Source organism: Petromyzon marinus, chromosome 63 (assembly GCF_048934315.1).
Source record: "Petromyzon marinus isolate PM22_M1 ecotype Great Lakes invasive population chromosome 63, UKy_Petmar_22M1.pri1.0, whole genome shotgun sequence".
Taxonomy (NCBI): Eukaryota; Metazoa; Chordata; class Hyperoartia; order Petromyzontiformes; family Petromyzontidae; genus Petromyzon; species Petromyzon marinus.
In genome coordinates, this window is record NC_133729.1 from 7,007,424 (window position 1) to 7,029,323 (window position 21,900).

General features: G+C 52.3%; 1 protein-coding gene across 3 annotated transcripts; it reads left to right on the top strand.

Moving 5' to 3' along the window:
• The first annotated feature begins 50 nt into the window (after nt 1–50).
• On the top strand, nt 51–21,765 carry METAP1D (methionyl aminopeptidase type 1D, mitochondrial). Of its 3 annotated transcripts, XM_032977583.2 has the most exons (11): nt 51–132; nt 8,071–8,255; nt 8,895–9,044; nt 10,112–10,260; nt 11,347–11,389; nt 15,344–15,507; nt 16,278–16,375; nt 17,599–17,646; nt 19,328–19,406; nt 21,118–21,161; nt 21,280–21,765. In XM_032977583.2, the coding sequence occupies exons 2-11, from the start codon at nt 8,076–8,078 to the stop codon at nt 21,315–21,317; spliced, it is 993 nt and encodes a 330-aa protein (XP_032833474.1). In that variant the 5' UTR covers nt 51–132; nt 8,071–8,075; the 3' UTR covers nt 21,318–21,765. The 3 variants fall into 3 exon arrangements, with proteins under 3 accessions (XP_032833474.1, XP_032833473.1, XP_032833475.1); XM_032977582.2 differs by lacking the exon at nt 21,280–21,765 and having other exon boundaries at nt 21,118–21,261; XM_032977584.2 differs by lacking the exons at nt 51–132; nt 21,280–21,765 and adding an exon at nt 154–316 and having other exon boundaries at nt 21,118–21,262.
• The last annotated feature ends 135 nt before the right edge of the window (nt 21,766–21,900 follow it).

Sequence of the window (21,900 nt, forward strand, 5' to 3'; positions counted from 1 at the left end):
GGGGGTAGAGCAGTAGCCAATAGCGAGGGCGCGCTGCGCTTCACCGCGGTCCCTAGGACCGCTCCCCCCGGTTTCACGCGCGTCACCAGCGGCGACGTTGAGGGACCGCGGCTATCATCCTCTGCCCATGCGGTGTGTTGTGTGTTGCAGGGTGTGTGCGTGTGTGTTGTCAGGGGGTGTGTGTTGTCAGGGTGTGTGTGTTGTTGGCAGGGTGTGCGTGATGGGTGTGAGTGTGGGGCACGAGTTGACGCATCTGTCAGTCATCTCAGCCAGTCGACCCCTAACATTGGGTGTGCCCCGTGACCTCACTCACGCGGTGTGTGTGTGTGTGGCCCGGTGTTTGTGTGTGATAGGGTGTGTGATATGGTGTGTGTGTCTGGGTGTATGTGTGTGTCTAGTAGTGTGTGTGTGTGGCTGGGTGTGTTTGGCAGGGTGTGTGTGTAGTAGGTTGTGTGTGTAGTAGGTTGTGTGTGCAGTAGGGTGCGTGTGTGTGATAGGGTGTGTGTGTCTGTATGTGTGTGTGTCTGTGTCTGGGTGTGGGGAGCGATAGTGTAGCGGTTAGCGCGCTGCGCTATGAACCTGGCGACCCGGGTTCGATTCCCGCTCACGGCCAACACCAGTGACGATTATCTGAACCGGTCCCGGGCCTCCCCTAGGTCGACTCAGCCTCAAATGAGTACCTGGTGCGGTGTGTAAACATTGCCACTAGGGAGACAAAGGCGGTCGGGCGTGGTGCTGGCCACCCACCCCCTCGTGTACCGTTCCGGCCTTCATAGGCTATATGGGGGATCTTTGTGTGGGGGATCTTTGTGTAGGGGATCTTTGTGTAGGGGATCTTTGTGTAGGGGATCTTTGTGTAGGGGATCTTTGTGTGGCAGGGATCTTTGTGTGGCAGGGATCTTTGTGTGGCAGGGATCTTTGTGTGGCAGGGATCTTTGTGTGGCAGGGTGCGTGCGTGTGGCAGGGTGCGTGCGTGTGGCAGGTACGTGCGTGTGGCAGGTACGTGTGTGTGTGTGATAGGGTGTGTGCGGTCAAGGGATGGCTCCCTATTGCTCAACCACGTTATGTATGCTGATTTGGTAATAGCTGCTCATTCAGAGGAGGAGTTGGAGACGCTGCTGCTGAGAGATGTGGCCTTACCATCAGCCCCACCAAAACCTGCCTGGGTATTTTGTACCATCGGACACTCCCCCCCCACAACCCCCAATCGGTGATGGTAGAGAGAGTGGAGAGTTTCCCATACCTGGGCAGTGTGCTTATGACCGGCTCCTGTTTTTCATTCCCTCCTTTCTCTACGCTTGCGAAACGTGGACCCCCCTAATGGAACATCTTCGCCGGTTAGAAACATTTAGGCTAGCCTGCCTACGATCCATCCTGGGTTTAACCAGGCTGGATTGTGTGAGGAGCTCACAAATCCTTGAAAGATCTGGGCACGGTCCCATCGGTGAGCTCCTCCGGCGGGCAAGGCTGCGATGGCTGGGTCATGTAGCCCGCATGCCCAGCCACCGCATGCCGAAACAGCTTTTGTTCGGCCGGATTGAGGGGACTAAACGGGCGCGGCACGGGCTAGAGAAGAGATGGAGTGATGTGGTACAGGAGGACGTGGAGCTGAGTGGACTTGCCGATGACTGGTACCAGCGGTGTCAAGATCGGCCTCTGTGGAGGAGGCTCGTGAAGGACGCTACTGGGCAGTTGGAGGCAGTCGCCCTCCAACAACAACGGAGGGCGGAGGAGCGACGCTCACAACAACGAGCGGAGCGCCGGGTGGCTAAAGCACAGCAGGTTGGCACAGTAGGGGGCACAGGTGGTGCATCAGCCAGTCATCTTAGTCGACCCGTGGCACTTGGGTCTGCCCCATGACCTGCCAGCGGGCGTTCGACACTTCACGTGGCCTCAAGGTGCACATGGCCTGGCACAAGCGTCGTGGTGACGTCACCGCCACTTAGTGGTGAATGGCGGTTGTTGTTGTGGTTGGGTGTGTGTGTGGCTGGGTGTGTGTAGTAGGGTGTGTGTGTGTGGCTGGGTGTGTGTGTGGCTGGGTGTGTGTAGTAGGGTGGTCCGGCAAAACAACCCCCTACCTCCTCGCGGTGCCGGACGGGCAACTCTGTCGTGGACAGCGCTGTGGGGGGAGATCCAATTTTGATTGGCTCCTCCCCTCATGGCATATGTGTCCACCACAGGGGCTAAACGGGGGCTCTGGACGGGTGCGAGGGGCTGGTAACCCCTCCACCTTCAATTAATTACCACGAAACTACGAATTAAACTGAAATATGTAACAACTAAGCTTGTGCCGGAGGCCCCGGGGGGCCAGGCGTCTATGACGTCTCCTGGCCAAACCCCAATTGGCGGAGCCAGGAGATTGAATACCTACCCTCGGGGCTACTCCAGAAACAACGAAAAGCCACTACGGGTGGCCACGTGGAATGTTCGAACGCTCACTGCAGAGGAGAGGCTGCCACTCCTCTGTCGGGAGCTGGACCGGTACCGCCTGGATCTATGCGGCATTCAGGAGGTCCGGTGGACCGGCTCTGGCTCCTGCCACCATGAGGGGTGGACAGTCCTCTACTCGGGGCAGCAGACTGCCAAACAACAGGGTGTGGGTCTTCTTTTGAACAAAAGAATGAAGGGGGCGTGGGAGCGTGGCGGTGAGTTGTGGGAAGCTGTAAGCCCCAGGCTACTTTGGGCTCGCCTTCCCATCAACCGGAGGCGAGGAATGGTGGTCGTGGTTACTTATGCCCCCACCGAAGATGAACATCCGTGGAGGGATGCAGGCAAAGCCGATGAGTCAGATGCCTTCTATGACCTCCTGTCACAGGTGCTGGCTAAAGTGGCCCCTCGGGATAGAGTCATCATGTTGGGTGACTTCAATGCCCGAGTTGGTCATGATACTGGCACCTGGTCTGGAGTGATTGGAGGGCATGGGCCAGATCAGCTCAATAACAACGGTAGGAGGCTGCTAGATTTTTGTGCAGCCCATGGGCTTGTAATTACCAACACGCTGTTCCGGCATCGGCGCATCCACACAACATCATGGATGCATGCCGGGTCCAAGCAAGAACATCTGCTGGACTACATAGTGACGGACCAGCGAATGCGAGCCCATGTCCTTGACACCAGGACCTACCGTGGAGCTGATCTGCCCTCTGACCATCGACTAGTCATCTGTAAGATGCGCCTGCCATTCTTCCACTCCGGTGGTGGGTGTACACCCAGGACCCCATTCCAACCTAAAGTGGCCTGGTCTCAGTTATCTGATGAAAGTTGCAAGCGAGAATTTCATCATCGCTTGCGGCTGGGATTGGCATCGTCCCCGACTCCTGATGTCGAGGGTAAATGGGCGAGGTTTAGGACTGTGACTCATGCAGCTGCAATGGCTGCTTTGGGTACGCGGTCCAGACCTCCCCAGACACCCTGGATGACAGAGGAGTTGTTCAGGATGGTTGAGAAAAAGCGACAGGCCCACTGTCATCGGCTACAGAATCCCACGTCAGAGAATGAGGAGGCTTACCGCAGCCTTCGCTCGGAGGTTCGGAGAGCCGTGAGGCGCTGCAAGGATGGGTGGTGGTCGCGGGTTGCTGAGGAGATGGAGTCTGCCTCAGTGGCCCGTGATCACAAATCTCTATTTAACTCCATCAAAAAAGTAACCTGCAGCGCCACACCTATTACCATCATTAGGGGAAAAAACGGTGATCCAATTTCCGACCCCCAGGAACAGGTTCGCAGATTTGCTGAGCATTTCTGTGAGGTCCTGGGGGAGGGAAACTCCCTCAGCCAGGAAAACATCGTGGCACAAAGTGAGGATGACCCTGCTGAGGCTGCGGTGCCTCAAATATTGGATGAAGTCACCCCCTGTGAGTGGCTGGCTGAGGTGCCAGCTGCTGATGAAGTATTGAAGGCGATCCGGAGTCTGAGACCAGGAAAGGCAGCGGGCAGAGATGATCTCCCAAGCGAAATGCTGAGGGAGGGTGGCGTTTGTGCACAGACTGCCCTATATGACATCATAACAACAGTCTGGACCACTGGACGGGTTCCGCAGGATTGGAAGGATGCCCTGGTGGTCCCCCTTTTTAAGAAGGGGGACCGCACAGACTGTAACAACTACAGGGGCATCTCACTCCTCAGTGTGCCGGGAAAGGTCCTGGCAAGGATTATTCAGCATCGCCTTGCCAGGCACGCTGAGGAGAGGCTTGCGGAGCCCCAATGCGGTTTCAGGAAAGGGCGGTCCTGCACAGATGCCATATTTTCAGTCCGTCTGCTACAGCAGAGGTGTAGGGAATTCCAACAAGACCTACATCTCTGCTTTATTGACCTGGTCAAGGCCTATGATACCATCAGTAGGCCTGGGCTCTGGGTCGTTCTTCGTGCTTTTGGAGTACCTGACCCTCTGCTCACGATCATTAAGGACCTTCATGATGGTGAGCGGGCCCGGGTAAAACTACGTGGCCGGGAGTCAGAGCCATTCCCTGTACACCTTGGGGTGCGACAGGGATGTCCTCTGGCTCCCACATTATTTAACATCTATTTTGACCACGTAGTTCGTGAAGCCTTCAATAGCTGTACCGGGGGAATCTCCATATGGTACAGATATAATGGGAGGCTAATCGATGCCCGGGTGCGGTCAAGAGATGGCTCCCTATTGCTCAACCACGTTATGTATGCTGATGACTTGGTAATAGCTGCTCAGTCAGAGGAGGAGTTGGAGACGCTGCTGCTGAGACTGGAGCGTGCCACTAAGAGGTGGGGCCTTACCATCAGCCCCACCAAAACTAAGCACCTGCCTGGGTATTTTGTACCATCCGACACTCCACCCCCACAACTCCCAATCGGTGATGGGACAGTTGTGGAGAGAGTGGAGAGTTTCCCATACCTGGGCAGTGTGCTTATGACTGGCTCCAGTTTAACAGCAGAGGTCTCACTCCGAATCAGTCGAGCGGCAATATCTTTTCATCGGTTGCGTAACGCTGTGTGGAAGCTACCTGGTCTGTCGCTCCGCACTAAGCTTCAGGTCTTCTCGGCCACGGTCATTCCCTCCCTTCTCTACGCTTGCGAAACGTGGACCCCCCTAATGGAACATCTTCGCCGGTTAGAAACATTTAGGCTGGCCTGCCTACGATCCATCCTGGGTTTAACCAGACTGGATTGTGTGAGGAGCTCACAAATCCTTGAAAGATCTGGGCAGGGTCCCATCGGTGAGCTCCTCCGGCAGGCAAGGCTGCGATGGCTGGGTCATGTAGCCCGCATGCCCAGCCACCGCATGCCGAAACAGCTTTTGTTTGGCCGGATTGAGGGGGCTAAGCGGGCGCGGCACGGGCTAGAGAAGAGATGGAGTGATGTGGTACAGGAGGACGTGGAGCTGAGTGGACTTGCCGATGACTGGTACCAGCGGTGTCAAGATCGGCCTCTGTGGAGGAGGCTCGTGAAGGATGCTACTGGGCAGTTGGAGGCAGTCGCCCTCCAACAACAACGGAGGGCGGAGGAGCGACGCTCACAACAGCGAGCGGAGCGCCGGGTGGCTAAAGCACAGCAGGTTGGCACAGTAGGGGGCACAGGTGGTGCATCAGCCAGTCATCTCAGTCAGTCGACCCGTGGCACCTGGGTCTGCCCCGTGACCTCCTGCCAGCGGGCGTTCGACACTTCACGTGGCCTCAGGGTGCACATAGCCTGGCACAAGCGTCGTGGTGACGTCACCGCCACTTAGTGGCGAATGGCGGTTGTTGTTGTAGTAGGGTGTGTGTGTGTGTGGCTGGGTTGTTCGAGTGTAGCGGTCAGCGCACTGCGCCGCAAACCCGGCCACCCGAGTTCGACTCCCGCTCGTGGCCACCAAAACCGGTGACGATCATCAGCACCGGTCCTGGGCCTCCCCTAGGTCGACTCAGCCTCAAATGAGTACCCGGCGCGGTGTGTAGTAAACATCGCCCCTGGGGGAGATAAAGGCGGCCGGGCGTGGTTGCTGACTACGCACCCCCATTGTCTGCCGCAGTCCCGGCCTTCACAGGCGCTGCCACTCGCTCACAGCGCTTACCCCAAAAAGTCTGTCAAGGGGGGCGGGCGGGGGGGGGGGTCTTTGTGTGTGGTGTGCGAGTGTTGTTGGCCTGTGTTGAGTGTAGCGTGAGTTGGCGCAGGCGGTGATGCACAAGCGGTGATGCACAGGCGGCGATGCACCATCATCTGTCAGCAGGCGCAGTTCGTTCACAAGGGGTCGTAGGGGGGCGCCATCTGACTAAAGCAGCTGGAGATGAGAGATGATTATTTCTCGTTAAAAAAATAATACTTTTCTATCAATAGTTTTTGTTGTTTTAAGTAGGTATAATGAGGATTCTTTCGACGTGAATTGCCTAACGAAGATAACATTTTAAGTTCGTATTAGAAACGGCCGCAGCACCGCAAGTCTTGATTTGTGGGGAGGTCTCGGGGCGGTCGTGAAGAAGGCGTCCTCCCAGTGAGAGAGATGTCCCCTCCGCCCGCCGCGATGAGCTCCTCGGCATTGTCGCGGCCACGCCGTTACGAGACCCATTCAGGGCGGTGAAAAAAGTCGCCCGTGGCAGTCGTGAGACGAAGTCACAACGCTGGGCCGCACCGTGCAAACGCAGCAGCTCACGGTCTTACAGGGGGATGCAGCGGCAGGGGCAATGGCTGCACGTGCAGCACGTGCAAGCAAACGAAGAATTAGCAAGGAACACTTCGATTTAAAGCTTTCGTGACTGCAAGGATTCATCTTCTTTGGTTCTTTCGGTAAAGTCACGTAGAATGAGAATAAAATAATAAGTCTCGTCCCTTCACCTGATGAAGGCCGCTTGTGTTGTGGGCCGAAACGCCGTGAGAATTTTATTGCGTTATTTTATTTTATCAATGTATTATTTTATTCTCATTCTACGTGGTGACTTTACCGAAAGAACCGAAGATGATAGCAAGGAACACTTTGGAGCCACTCCTAAATATTCACTTTGAACGGATGAACGGGGTTGTGTGACGTGGACTTTTGAGGGTCATGGGGACAGCATTTGAGCGTTTTGTTGTTTTTGTTGTATTGCTTGCAAATGCCTACCCGTTGTGCCACTTTCACGGGAAGGCCAATAATAACATGACGAGGTTTTTCTTCATTAGAACGCCACATTTTCAGAGCGTCACTCGCAACAGCCCCACCTTGTGGCGATGTCACGAGACGCCACTGTCAGTCATCTCAAGACAGTCGAACCGTAAACACCCAGCACGCTTCACGTCGTGGTCTCCACGTGCACCTAGCCTGGCACTTGGGGGTGTGCGTGAGCCCGTGTGTAGAACGTGTGCGCGTGTTTGTTATTTTCTCTGAACCTATCGACGTGATCTTCTTTGGTTCTTTCGGTAAAGTCACGTAGAATGAGAATAAAATAATAAATTGATAAAATAAAATAACACAATAATATTCTCATTGTGTTATTTATGTTATTATATGAGAATAAAATAATAAATTGATAAAATAAAATAACACAATAATATTCTCATTGTGTTATTTTATTTTATCAATTTATTATTTTATTCTCATTCTACGTGACTTTACCGAAAGAACCAAAGAAGATGAATCCTTGCAGTCACAAAAGCTTTAAATCGAAATACTATCGACGTGATTTTACCGAAAGTCCCGAAGAACGTGTGCGTGTAGGGCTGCGTGATAAATCGCCTGCTGTGTGGTGTAGTCTGCTTTGGGTGTGTTGTGTTGCACGGTGTAGCGTTCTGCATGGTGTGCTGGACGGCGCGGTGTGCTGCGTGGTGTGATTTGCAGCGTGTTGCATTGTTTTCTGGTGAGACGTCTTTGTGAGTGATGTTGGTGAGTGGTGTTTGTGACTGGTGCTGGTGAGTGATGCTTGTGAGTGATGCTGGTGAGTGATACTGGGGTAGCAGGGTGGTGGTTGACCCCGTGGTACCCACGTGACGCTTCACAGCAAGGAGCACGTGGGGTTCGATTCCCGACAAAACACCCTGGCAGGGCCCTCCTGAAAAAGATGCCTTGGGTGAGCGAGCGCAGTGCTGACAACAGTTGTCTTACCTCTCCCCTCTTTCTCCCCTCTTTCTCCCTTCTGTGTGTCGGGGCAGCTGCGATGATGGCACTCAACGCGTCCCGAGCGGCCGTGTCGGCGCTCCGTGGGGGGCGCCGGCCCCCCCTGCGTCTGCCTCCGCGCACGCAGCTCCGGTCGGTGTTTGGCGGGGGCCTGTGGAGGAGGAGGGCCTACGCGGTGGTGGAGCCGGCCCTGGTGGGACCAGCCCACGATGTGCCCGAGGTAGAGCGCGCGTAGCTGTGCTGCGCCACCCGCACATGCGGGTGTTCTCCGGGTGCTCCGGTCCCCACCCACATCGTGTGAACATTCACCTGACCGATAACACCTTAGCATACGACGTTTCGATTGCAACACAAGCAATCATCATCAGGTACAAATATTTAACTTTTTTTTTCTTTCTACGTGACTTTACCAAAAAGAACCAAAGAGTAATTCCTGCAGTCACAAAAGCTCCAAATCAAGTTTGAACATCTTAATACGTATAGGACCGCAGAGCTTGGGGCGGGGGTGGCAATTGTTGGCGCCAGCTCACCGCGTGGTTGCTGCTGCTGCCGCCTTCCTGCTCGTCTGTGGTTCATACTCTTTGGTTCTATTGGGTAAAGTCACGTAGGTGAAAATAAAATAACAAAAAAATAGAACCAAAGAGTATGGATCCTAGCAGTCACGAAAGCTTTAAATCTAGAATTGTCTGTGGTTCCTCGTCGCGTCACAAATTGACGTAACTATCGGAATAATGACGGCGACGTATGCATGTTAAACTTCTTCCACACCATACATAGCCAACTCCGCTAATCGGAGGCACGGATAAGGACAGCGAACTGCAGACCCTCGGTCTCGGCCGCGTGATGCGTGTGCGCGCAGCACATCGAGCGGCCGGACTACGTGCTGTCGGGGGCTGTGCCGGAGTGGGGCGACTACATCGAGCTCAAGGGCCCGGAGGAGCTGGCGGGCGTGCGGGCCGCGTGCCAGCTGGCGCGCCACATCCTCCTGCACGCGGCCTCGCGCATTCAGGTGACGGCCTCCATCCACAGCAAAAACAGCAGCAGCTATGACTGCAGCGAATACCCCCGATTAGCACGGTTGGCTACGTACGGTGCGACGAGTTCAACATACAAACAATAAACACAACTAGTCCTACAAAAAACAGCAATAACCACAAACACAACAACCGCAACAATAACAACCTCAGCTATTACGATAAACAACAACCACGACTACAAACAACAGTAACAACTACCACTGCATACACAACAATAGTAACAACAACCACAGACACTACAAACTTAATAACTACAGTAACATCTTCAGTTGACAACTACTGCAACAAACAAAACAACAACTACTATCACCACGTCCACTAAAAAAGGAGGTACGGGGGAAGGACAACAAACTAAACACAAAAAGCAGTTCGAGAGAAATTAGTTTGACGAGTGAAGGCCTACTGAGCTATGTAGCTATTCTTCATAAGCGAACCTGTCCGCAAATTAAGTGGTTTATCATCATATGGAAATGTATAGCAGCCAAATACTCTAAACGCGTGATGTCGATTCTAAATGTGGAGGGAAAAACCGGAAGACCCGGAGAAAAATCCACGCGACTACCATGGGGAAAGAGAGAGACACCGCAAACTCCAAATATACCACAGGCGTCAGGGTCGGGGTCAAAACCCACGACCTCTAGTACACCAGGCGAGGTAGTTAACATTTCCTATCCACCGTGATGATGATGAGAGACTCAAACTCCAAATATACAGCAGGCGTCAGGGTCAGGATCGACCCCACGACCTTCTGTATACCAGGCGAGGTAGTTACCATCTCCTAGCCACCGTGATGATGATGAGAGACTCAAGCTCCAACTATACAACAGCAGGCGTCGGGGTCGGGATCAAAACCCACGACCTCCTGTATACCAGGCGAGATAGTTACCATCTCCTCGCCACTGTGATGATGATGAGAGACTCCAACTCCAACTATACAGCAGGCGTCGGGGTCGGGGTCGGGGTCAAAACCATACGAGCTCCTGTATACCAGGCGAGGGAGTTAACATCCTCGCCACCGTGGTGCCGGCGGGCGGTGCAGGTGGGCACGACGACGGAGGAGATTGACGGCGTGGCGCACCGCGAGGCGGTGGCGCACGGCGCCTACCCGTCGCCGCTCGGCTACCGCGGCTTCCCCAAGTCGGTGTGCACCTCCGTCAACAACGTGGCGTGCCACGGCATCCCCGACAGGCGAGGGCCGGCGCGGGTGTCACCGGCGGGGGGGGGGGGGGGGGGGGCAGAGGAGGAGGATGGAGGGTGGGGTGTGCGCACCGAAAACTCGGCGGACAAAAACCCAAGCTCAGTGCTCCTCCGGCGTTTAAGGAAGCAGGGGGAGAGAATCTTGATTTGAAGCTTTCGTGACTGCAGGAATCCATACTCTTTGGTTCTTTCGGTAAAGTCCACGTAGGTATAAAATAAAAGAAATCACGACCTTTCGGCGCCAACACAAGCGTCCGTCATCAGGTGATGACGCAACACAAGCGTCCGTCATCAGCAGAGTATAGTGGGAGAGAAGTTGGGCTTACTGCCCCCGGTCAGGTGGGGGGACGGCGAGCGAGGGCACGAACATTCATTTTGGGTGGGAATGATAGGGGAAGGATGACAAAAATAAGGGGATAAAAATGGGGGTGGGGAAGGGAGGGAAAGGTGAGTGAGTGAGGGGGGGTGGCACGGGGAGAGAAGGGAAATATAGTCCAACTGGCTCATGACTTTTTGGCCACTCCACCCTCCCTTCCTGTGAAGGTTCTGCTAAATCCGGCAAAATGTTGGGATTGTGTTCTGGAGCGCTGGAGACTGAACGGGTTTATTAATTTCATTTCTGATTTAAAGCTTTCGTGACTGCAGTAATTCATATTCTTAGCTCTTTCGGTAAAGTCACATTGAAGGGAAACATTTTCTCGTTACGTGCATTTTTTTTCTCTCTCTCGTTATTTTTACATTCATTTTTTTTGTTTTTGATGCGTTAAGTAGAGGGGTTCTATTTTTGGTACCATCTGCGTAAGGGACTGGCTAATTGATGTGCAGCGTTGTGGGATGCAATTGCACGAATGATGTTAGGTGAAATTAAATTATCATTATTAAGGGGGGAAACGGGGGGGGGAGGGAAAGCAGTTAGCAAAATCCGCAAAGCAAAAATAATGTAAACGCGTCGAGTGAACTTATCGCCAGCTATAGAATCCGTGCCTCCGTCTGTGGAGTTTGCGTGTCCTACCACACGTGCAGCCTGCAGTGCCGCGAATCGGCGTTTAAACCGGCGCGCGTTTCTCCCCTTTGCAGCCGACCGCTGCAGAATGGAGACATCGTCAACGTTGACGTCACGGTAGGACGCCTTTTCTGTTGTTGTTATTATTATTGAGCTCGTTTATTTTTGGCACCCGTAAAACACGCATTGGCGAATGAATGCACATTGTCGATGGGGACCTGGTCACACAACAGGAGCCTGGTTACAGCAAAGAACGTAATAACACAACTTTAAAATCAATAGTGTGAGGTAAAGAATGGCACGGTCGTACGTTAATCTAGTACCAGCAGCATGAAAACATATACAGTGGAACCCCTCTTAACGACCACCCCAGTTAACGACTAATCGCTTAACGACGGGCCTCGATAGAGCCCAATGTGTAGTGTGTAGTAGTCTAGTGTATAGTGTAGTGTATTAGTGCAGTGTAGTGCCTCCGTAGAGCCCAATGTGTCCACTTACCGACCATTCCCCTGTGAACGACGGGCTGTTGTAGGTACGGTAAATATGAATTAATGCATTGATTAACCATGTTTCTTTTAATATTATATGTTTCTAATGGTGTTAGTATCTTTAAGTATTAATACCCATTGTTAAAATATTAAGTACGTTTTTTGGGTGAAAGAGGGTAACTTTCGATGCCTTCAGAACGAATTAAGCCTCTAACGTGTACAGTGAGGGAAACAAGTATTTGATCCCCTGCTGATTTTGTACGTTTGCCCACTGACAAAGAAATAATCAGTCTATAATTTTAATGGTAGGTTTATTTGACGCAGTGAGAGACAGAATAACAACAAACGAATCCAGAAAAACGCATGTCAAAAATGTTATAAATAGATTTGCATTTTAATGAGGGAAATAAATATTTGACCCCCTCTCAATCAGAAATATTTCTGGCTCCCAGGTGTCTTTTATACAGGTAACGAGCTGAGATTAGGAGCACACTCTTAAAGGGAGTGCTCCTAATCTCAGCTTGTTACCTGTATAAAAGACACCTGTCCACAGAAGCAATCAATCAATCAATCAGATTCCAAACTCTCCACCATGGCCAAAACCAAAGAGCTCTCCAAGGATGTCAGGGACAAGATTGTAGACCTACACAAGGCTGGAATGGGCTACAAGACCATTACCAAGCAGCTCGGTGAGAAGGTGACAACAGTTGGTGCGATTATTCACAATCCCTCGGCCTGGGGCTCCATGCAAGATCTCACCTCGTGGAGTTGCAATGATCATGAGAACGGTGAGGAATCAGCCCAGAGCTACACGGGAGGATCTTGTCAATGATCTCAAGGCAGCTGGGACCATAGTCACCAAGAAAACAATTGGTAACACACTACGCCATGAAGGACTGAAATCTTGCAGCGCCCGCAAGGTCCCCCTGCTCAAAAAAGCACATATACATGCCCGTCTGAAGTTTGCCAATGAACATCTGAATGATTCAGAGGACACCTGGGTTAAAGTGTTGTGGTCAGATGAGACCAAAATGGAGCTCTTTGGCATCAACTCAACTCGCCGTGTTTGGAGGAGGAGGAATACTGCCTATGACCCCAAGAACACCATTCCCACCGTCAAACATGGAGGTGGGAACATTATGCTTTGGGGGTGTTTTTCTGCTAAGGGGACAGGACAACTTCACCGCATCAAAGGGACGATGGACGGGGCCATGTACCGTCAAATCTTGGGTGAGAACCTCCTTCCCTCAGCCAGGGCATTGAAAATGGGTCGTGGATGGGTATTCCAGCATGATAATGACCCAAAACACACGGCCAAGGCAACAAAGGAGTGGCTCAAGAAGAAGCACATTAAGGTCCTGGAGTGGCCTAGCCAGTCTCCAGACCTTAATCCCATAGAAAATCTGTGGAGGGAGCTGAAGGTTCGAGTTGCCAAACATCAGCCTCAAAACCTTAATGACTTAGAGAAGATCTGCAAAGAGGAGTGGGACAAAATCCCCCCTGAGATGTGTGCAAACCTGGTGGCCAACTACAAGAAACGTCTAACCTCTGTGATTGCCAACAAGGGTTTTTCCACCAAGTACTAAGTCATGTTTTGCAGAGGGGTCAAATACGTATTTCCCTCATTAAAATGCAAATCAACTTATAACATTTTTGACATGCGTTTTTCTGGATTTTGTTGTTGTTGTTATTCTGTCTCTCACTGTTCAAATACACCTACCATTAAAATTATAGACTGATCTTTTTTTGTCAGTGGGCAAACGTACAAAATCAGCAGGGGATCAAATACTTTTTTCCCTCACTTTATCTCCTATACTCGCTTAACGACTAAATCACTTAACGACCAGTTACGTGCCGCCAATCGCCGTCGTTGAGTTCTGCTGTATGACTAGGCGAGTAGAATGCATCACGTACAAAAAAAGTCGAGGGTAAAAATGGCACCGAGCTTGGTGCGATAGTCAAATAGAAACACATGTGTGTGTGCCAACTTAAAGCCTGCAAAAAAAGCAGAGCAATCAATTGCACATAAACGTGAAAAGGAAATCTCCGATAACGTGTCTCTTCAGCGTCTATCTGAAATTTGGTGGACAATAAAAACACAACAACAACCCCACGTTAGAATGTAATCGGTACTGGCCACAGATCCCAAATGCTGCAAGATCACCTGCAAACTACTCAATCGGAATCACAGAAGCATCAGCAGCAGCAACATTGCTCCCCCCCCCTACTGCTCCTAATTTTTTATTTATTTTACCAGGTAGGTGCCTACCACTGAGCTACATAGCTCTTTTTCAGAAGCGACCTGGCCATCGCAAATGATAGCTCAACGAAATGGCTTATCGTCATCACGTGGAAACTCATAGCAGCCAAATACTCTAAACCAGTGGTTCTTAACCTGGGGGTGCGAGATGCCCCTTCTGGGAGTGCGAGACATGGCCAGATATTTCTGAGAAGGTAAATCATCGAAAACACAAATTAAGCATGGGCATGTAAGTACAACTACTTTGTTTTATCAAACCTGTGTATTTGTTAACATTATACAATTGTTCACGATTGAGGACCAAAGGGGTGCAAGGCTGCAGTCAAAGGTTTAGAACCACTGCTCTAAACGCATGATTGTAAACGTGGAGGGATAAACCGGAGGACCCTGAGAAAAATCTACACGACCACGGGGAGAGGGTCGGGATCGAACCCACGACCTCCTGTATACCAGGCGAGGTAGTTCACATCTCACCACCGCCGTGGCCCTCGGCAGGAGAACCCTCCTGTAAAACGAATCCCTGAGACTCGGCGAGACTTTCCTGGGTAAACGAGCGAAATCGGAACGATGGTGACATGATCGTGTCCCCATGCTCCCAACAAACAGTGGGTTAAGCGCCCATCTGTTCCTTTAGAACTCACCCCCAGCCGTGGAACAAAAACGATGGTGACATGATCGTGTCCCCATGCTCCCAACAAACAGTGGGTTAAGCGCCCATCTGTTCCTTTAGAACTCACCCCCAGCCGTGGAACAAAAAAACAGCTGCAGTTTTTTTTAAATCCTGCACTTGGCTATGCGATGTCCTCTGGTGGGCACACGCAATTACTGCAATACATGGCGCCCTCTGGTGGACAAAGTGATATAAGCTACGCGTAACCAAATAACTTCCTTGAAATATCAGTCCCTCCACAATTTTTTTTAAACACATCTCATCAGCCGCATGGCCTTTTGGCGAGCGCATAATCTCAGCAGCGTTGGGTTAAACGCAAGCAAACCGGCCCGGTTACTATTTTTATTTTTTTACCCTGAAAGGCCCGCTGAGCTTCACCTGGTGAAGTCCACAGGAGGGGGAATCCGATGAGCAATGAAGCTCTTTTTCATAGACGTCCAGTATGGGCGGATCAGCAAGTTCTCCGTGTTCGTTTGCTATTAAAACTAAACTATGCACAACTGAGCCGTGTAGCTCTGTTGTTACCAGAAGCGACCTGACCGCAAATGATAATAGCTCAACGAAGCGGCTTATCGCCGCGTGGAAATTCCCAGCAGCCGGGTTAAGGGCGTTCGGTGTCTCACCGAGCCAGGGTCGTGCGCGCGAGCGAGCAGGTCTACCACGAGGGTTTCCACGGCGACACGTCCGAGACCGTGCTGGTGGGCGATGTGGACGCGGCCGGCCGGCGTCTCGTGGAGGCGGCGCGGCGTTGCCGTGACGCCGCCATCGCCGCCTGCGGCCCGGGCCAGCCTCTGTGCGTCATCGGCAACACCATCAGGTGTGAGAGCGGCAGTGAGACGGAGCCGCGATTCATCATTGACGTTCGGCTCGGGTGACTGCGTAATGTGTGTCTGTGTGTGTTGAACTTCGTTCGCACCGTATGTAGCCAACCGTGCTAATCGGAGGTGCGGGGAAAGTACAGCAAACTGAACGGAAAAAAGCAGTTCTAAAGAAATTAGTTTTCAATCCAGATTTAAAAGTGCACAGCTCCAGTTGCTTTCTAACATCGGAAGAGCGTTCCAGACGGCCACAGAAGCGTATCTGAATGCGGGCGATAAAGTGACCGTCTTTGCTCGATGGCTAGCCAAAAGCCGCTGATGCGAGGATGTCCGAAATTTACGTGAAGGTTTATGCTCCTTGACGAGATCGGCGAGGTATTGCGCTTACGCGGTGATCCGACCCGAAAAAGAAATCGATTCCGAGTCATAACATCGGTCGCTAAAGCCTGCACGCTCACTTTAGCCTGTCCCGTGACCTCCTGCCAGCGAGGGCCTTCCACACTTCACATTGACGGCCCCGAAAGCCACCGAGCCTGGCACAAGCGCCGTGGTTAGGAATCCCTCGCCCCTCTGCTACAGCCAACAGCAAACTAAACGCAAGCGGCAGCTCAGCTGCGGGTGATCTTTAGGCACGGCCTCAGCCCGGGGCACAAGGCAGCGGTCGTCTAGAGCCAAGCCAGAGGCAAGCCATGACTTCAGAACACGGCTGTGAGCCTCGTCCTACAGCCTATGTTCATCCTCTGCTCACCTGCGCTCACCTGCCCTGCAGCCGGCTTGCCCGTGACGGCGGCTTCTCCGTGTGTCCCTACTTCGTGGGACACGGCATCGGCTCTTACTTCCACGGCCACCCCGAGGTCTGGCACCACGGTGAGTGCCGCGGCGGCACCTCCATCAACTTGGTCGTCGTCGTCGTCGTCATTAACATAATCATCATCATCTTAACACGTAGGCTTTCGCGACCAATGTCATCCGTAATATAGGTTTTTTGCGCGGGTTAGATCGTGGAAATATCTAAATGTGTCGTTAAACCCACCCGACACAGCCAATTATTCAGGTTTGTCATGTAAACAAAACATGCCATTTCCTTATTAAAATCTGGCTGTCGCCTGCTAGTTGTAACTACTGGCGAAACGTCGTACTCAGATTGTAAATGTTGTGGCTTGGCTCTCCAACACACCGGAGTGCTGTACTAGTATACTACACTATACACTACACACTAGTGCTGTACTAGTATACTACACTATAAACTACACTACACACTAGTGCTGTACTAGTATACTACACTATACACTACACACAAGTGCTGTACTAGTATACTACACTATACACTACACTACACACTAGTGCTGTACTAGTATACTACACTATACACTACACACCGGAGTGCTGTACTAGTATACTACACTATACACTACACTATACACTACACACTAGTGCTGTACTAGTATACTACACTACACACTAGTGCTGTACTAGTATACTACACTATACACTACACTATACACTACACACTAGTGCTGTACTAGTATACTACACTATACACTACACACTAGTGCTGTACTAGTATACTACACTACACTATACACTAGTGCTGTACTAGTATACTACACTATACACTACACACTACTGCTGTACTAGTATACTACACTATACACTACTATACACTACACACTAGTGCTGTACTAGTGACGAATTGGCCACGTTCTGTTTACGTGACAACCCCTTACTAGTTGGCTGTGTCGGGTGGTGTCGGGTTTAACGACACAACATTTAGATCTAACCCAAAAAAACCCCTGTATTATGGATCATCATTAACATCATCATCATGAACATCATCACTAACATCATCATTAACATCATTATCAACGTGACCCCCCCCGCCGTCTCTCTCCTCCTCATCTTTGTACGTATTGTATTGTTTATTCGCACACACACACACAAAAACAAGCAAAAGACAAACAGTGCAGTGTTGCCGGCGAATGCGTTGCACTTCGATCGCGTGTGTGCGGCGCTCCTGCACAGGCCACCCAACGCAGGGCGGCCGAACGACGCGTTGTGACGCCTCGCTGTCCCCTCTCGCCTCTCTGCAGAGAACGACGTCGACCTGCTGATGGAGGAGGGGATGGTCTTCACCATCGGTGGGTGGACCATGGAGACGCGGTGTGGTGGTGGGGGGGGGTGGGCGACTTGTAGTGGGACGCAATGCCGTCGGCTCTCAATGTCATCTTCCTGTGCTCCAAATCTCATCTTCCTGTGCTCTCAATGTCATCTTCCTGTGCTCTCAGTCTCATCTTCCTGTGCTCCCAATCTCATCTTCCTGTGCTCTCAAATGTCATCTTCCTGTGCTCTCAATGTCATCTTCCTGTGCTCTCAGTCTCATCTTCCTGTGCTCCCAATCTCATCTTCCTGTGCTCTCAATCTCATCTTCCTGTGCTCTCAATGTCATCTTCCTGTGCTCTCAAGCTCATCTTCCTGTGCTCTCAATCTCATCTTTCTGTACTTCCAATCTCATCTTCCTGTGCTCTCAATGTCATCTTCCTGTGCTCTCAATCTCATCTTAACATGATTTCTAAAGCGCCTCGACCGATGCACTTCACCAGAGAATTACGTTAGTTGAATTTCTTTCGCGCCATACGTAGCCAACCGTGCAACATTGATGAGAGCACATGATGATGAATGGATGGCTTGGATGGATGGGGGACGAGTGGCAGCCACTCACCTGCATGAGTCCCGCATCAGCCGTGGCAACACGATTACCTTAAGACCCAAAGAGTATGATCTCCTCCTGTTCTGCGTGGGGTTCCTCTGTGTTCGCTGGCTTCCTCCCCTAGCAAAAAAAAAAACCCCACACACAATGTTACCGGAATTGACCAAAACGAACATCATCCCAATGTTCTTTGGTTCTTTCGGTAAAGTCACGTAGAATGAGAATAAAATAATACATTTATAAAATAAAATAACACAATAATATTCTCACGACGTTTCGGCCACAACACATGAAGGCCGCTTGTGTTGTGGCCGAAACGTCGTGAGAATATTATTGTGTTATTTTATTTTATAAATTTATTATTTTATTCTCATTCTACGTGACTTTACCGAAAGAACCAAAGAAGATGAATCATTGCAGTCACGAAAGCTTTACATCGAAATCATCCCAATGCTGAAACATTCCCTGCAAGTACTCAGAAAGATGCCCCTATGCAGAGCCTTGACAGACTGTTGGGGCAAGTGCAGTTAGCGAGTAGCACCTATGAAGGCCGGCACTGTGGCACACGAGCGGGTGGGCGGCCTGTAACCACACCCCGGCCGCCTTTGTCTCCCCGGTGGCGATGTTTACACATTGCACCAGGTACTCATTTGAATCGGAGTCAACCTAGGGGGAGTCCCATTACCGGTTCGGATAATCATCACCGGTGTTGGCCGTGAGCGGGAGACGAACTCGGGCCTCTGCCGGCTTCGAAGCGCAGCGTAGCGCTAACCGCTGCACCACCTCCCCCCACAATTGGGATCACACAGCAGCAGCAGCAACCCTCCTCCCCCCCCCCCCCCCCACTGCAAAAACCTGGCAGGACCCTCCTGAAAAATAAGCCTTAAGATTCGGCTTCCCTTGGTTAACAAGTGGGATACAAAAAACCAAGGCCGTAGCCATGGAGGTGAACATTGGGGGGGGGGGGGACCAAATCTATTTCATAGCAATATATTGGGAGGGGCATTTGGTGCATATTTGAATATTGGGGGGGGGGGGGATGTGTCCCCCCCCCCCCCCAATATATATTATAATTTCGGCCTTGCAAACACGACCTGCCTTACTCCTTCCAGAACCAATCCTGATGGAGGGCTCGCCGGAGGTCAGAACGCTCGCAGACGGATGGACCGTGGTCACGCTGGATCACAGCAGGTACATGGCATCGTGTGCATCTTTGTCCTCGTCTCCCCATCTGTGTGCATGCGGCTGTTGGTCTTTGTGCCCGTGCGGAGGGGTAGGGTAGCGGCTAGCGCTACCGTAGTACTGCACCTCCGATTATTCCGGGTTGGTTACGCACGATGCAAACGAATGCCGACGCTACCGCTCCCCCCATACTCACCTCGGTTGTCCAGTCGGTCCAGTCGGGGCACACGGGAGGATGTTTTTTCTCAGTGTTTGATGTCCGTGGTGGCAAGCGCAGGAGTCTTTAACACACACAAAGACAAAGATCCCCCGTGTAGCCTTAACAGACTGTAGGGGCAAGTGCTGTTAGCGAGACAGCACCTATGAAGGCCGGCACGACAACACGAGGGTGTGGGTGGCCAACACCACGCCCGGCCGCCTTTGTATCCCCAGTGGGCGATGTTAGATTCATCGCACCAGCTACTCAATTGAGGCCGAGTGACACGCATACATACACAAAGATCCCCCGTATAACCTTAACAGACTGTTGGGGAATGTGCTGTTAGCGAGCACCTATGAAGGCCGGCACAGCACACGAGGGGATGGGTGGCCAGCACTATGACTGACCCCCTTTGTCTCCCCAGTGTCCATATTTACACACCGCATCAGGTACTCATTTGAGGCTGAGTCGACCTAGGCGAGGCCCAGAACCAGTTCAGATAATCGTCATTGGTGCTGGCCACGAGCGGGGTTCGTAGCGGAGCACGGTAGCCGCTACACCGCCGCTCCCCATCATTTGAGATCGCACGCAGCAGCAGCAGCAGCAGCAGCCCCTACTCCGACAAACTTGCCAGGACTCCTTAAAAAAAAGTCTTGAGACTGGGGAGGGAGCCTTACCTGGGTAACCACGCAGAACCATAATAAGATAATAATACTGGTAGGAACGAAGATGTAAACTGAGTGTACCAGCCTGCAATAGATTAATGTGTCCGTCCGTCCGTCCCCTTTCAATACTTTAACGAAGTGAAATCTCGTGCTGTTGGGGTGTAAAAATGAAATTGCGCAAGATTCCAATGTTCCTACCAGCCCACCCTGCAGGGACCTGTTAAATCTTGACTTAAAAAGAAAATAATAAATGGATTCCAATAACCGTCGCTCTCCACCGACTACGGAAGAAGGGCAGCCGATGCGGCAGTGTCACGCCACAGGCCTAGCCGGGCGGTGGCGGTGGGTCCTACGCGAGTGACCTCTTATCCAGCGCTGTGGAGGGAGCAGCGAGGGTTGTTGGATCACCGCACGGATGCTTGCGAAACTCCCTTGCCTGGACGAAGTGGTCCAGCAAACTTGATTTGAAAATAAAAACGACGCGGACTCCGCACCCGTTGCGTCCGCACGAGGATAGCGTTTGTCCCTCGCACTCGCGCGCGGCCTTTCTCCGTGCGCTCCGGCTGTTTCCTCGCACGTGCCTGAACACTCCATCGGTTGCCGAAAACCATCCTCGTGCACGGAGGACCGCAGAGCTTGGGCGATCGTTGGCAGCGCCGGCCCGTCGCGTGGCTGCTGCTGCCGCCTTCCCGCTCGTCTGCGGCTCCTCTTAACCCCCCCCCCCCCCCCCCCCATCTCGCTAAATCTCGACACCGTGCGGTGGTGGCGAGGGCGCAGCGTTACGAGTTGACATTTTTACTGCTTTGGCAGCTGACTAGGCGACCCCCCTCCCCCCCCCCCACCGTGAACCCCGCAGGTCGGCGCAGGCGGAGCACACGGTCGCCATCACCAGCAGTGGCGTGGAGACGCTCACCAGGGCCCCCCACGAAATGGAGTGACCCCCCCCCCCCACGACGGCATGGAGACGCTCACCAGGGCCCCCCACGAAATGGAGTGACCCCCCCCCCCCACGACGGCATGGAGACGCTCACCAGGGCCCCCCACGAGCTGGAGTGACTCCCCCACGACGGCGTGGAGACGCTCACCAGGGCCCCCCATTAACTGGAGTGACCCCCCCTCCAACGGCATGGAGACGCTCACCAGGGCCCCCCACGATCTGCAGTGACCATCACCTCCCCCCCCCCCCACCCCAATCCAAGGTCACCACCCTTTCCAGAATCGGCGTCTTTGGGTGGCAGCTGAGATCCGGGACCACTCAACTGCACAGCGTCGATCACGGGAGCTGCTGACCCTGATACAATGACGATGTTGCCTCTATGCAGCAGCAGCAACAACAACAGTAACAACGCGCGATTATCACAACCCCGGCTTGTGGCGATAATGGAATGGCGTTGATAACAGAAGGGCAGTGTACCCTTGATACGCCGGTGTTGCGTGCGTCTGCGTACAGAGCTGTGTTGAACCCCGGCTTGTGACGATAATGGAATAAAGATGTGTCTCGCTATTTTGTTTAACGCCCCAGTAATCGTTACAAATTCTCGTTGTCACACCACACAGACACACGCCATGGTTGGCCGAGGTGTGGCCTAGCGGACCGGTGAGTGGTGTCGGCTTCAACTCGTCGGAACGGCTGGGAGAC

What these genes read in the sequence shown, in the direction of transcription:
- METAP1D (XM_032977583.2), top strand. Translation starts at nt 8,076, where the DNA reads ATGATGGCACTCAACGCGTCCCGAGCGGCCGTGTCGGCGCTCCGTGGG. An exon ending in CAGCCCACGATGTGCCCGAG is followed by an intron (nt 8,256 to 8,894) that starts GTAGAGCGCGCG and finishes GTGTGCGCGCAG; the next exon opens with CACATCGAGCGGCCGGACTA. An exon ending in TCGTCAACGTTGACGTCACG is followed by an intron (nt 11,390 to 15,343) that starts GTAGGACGCCTT and finishes GCGAGCGAGCAG; the next exon opens with GTCTACCACGAGGGTTTCCA.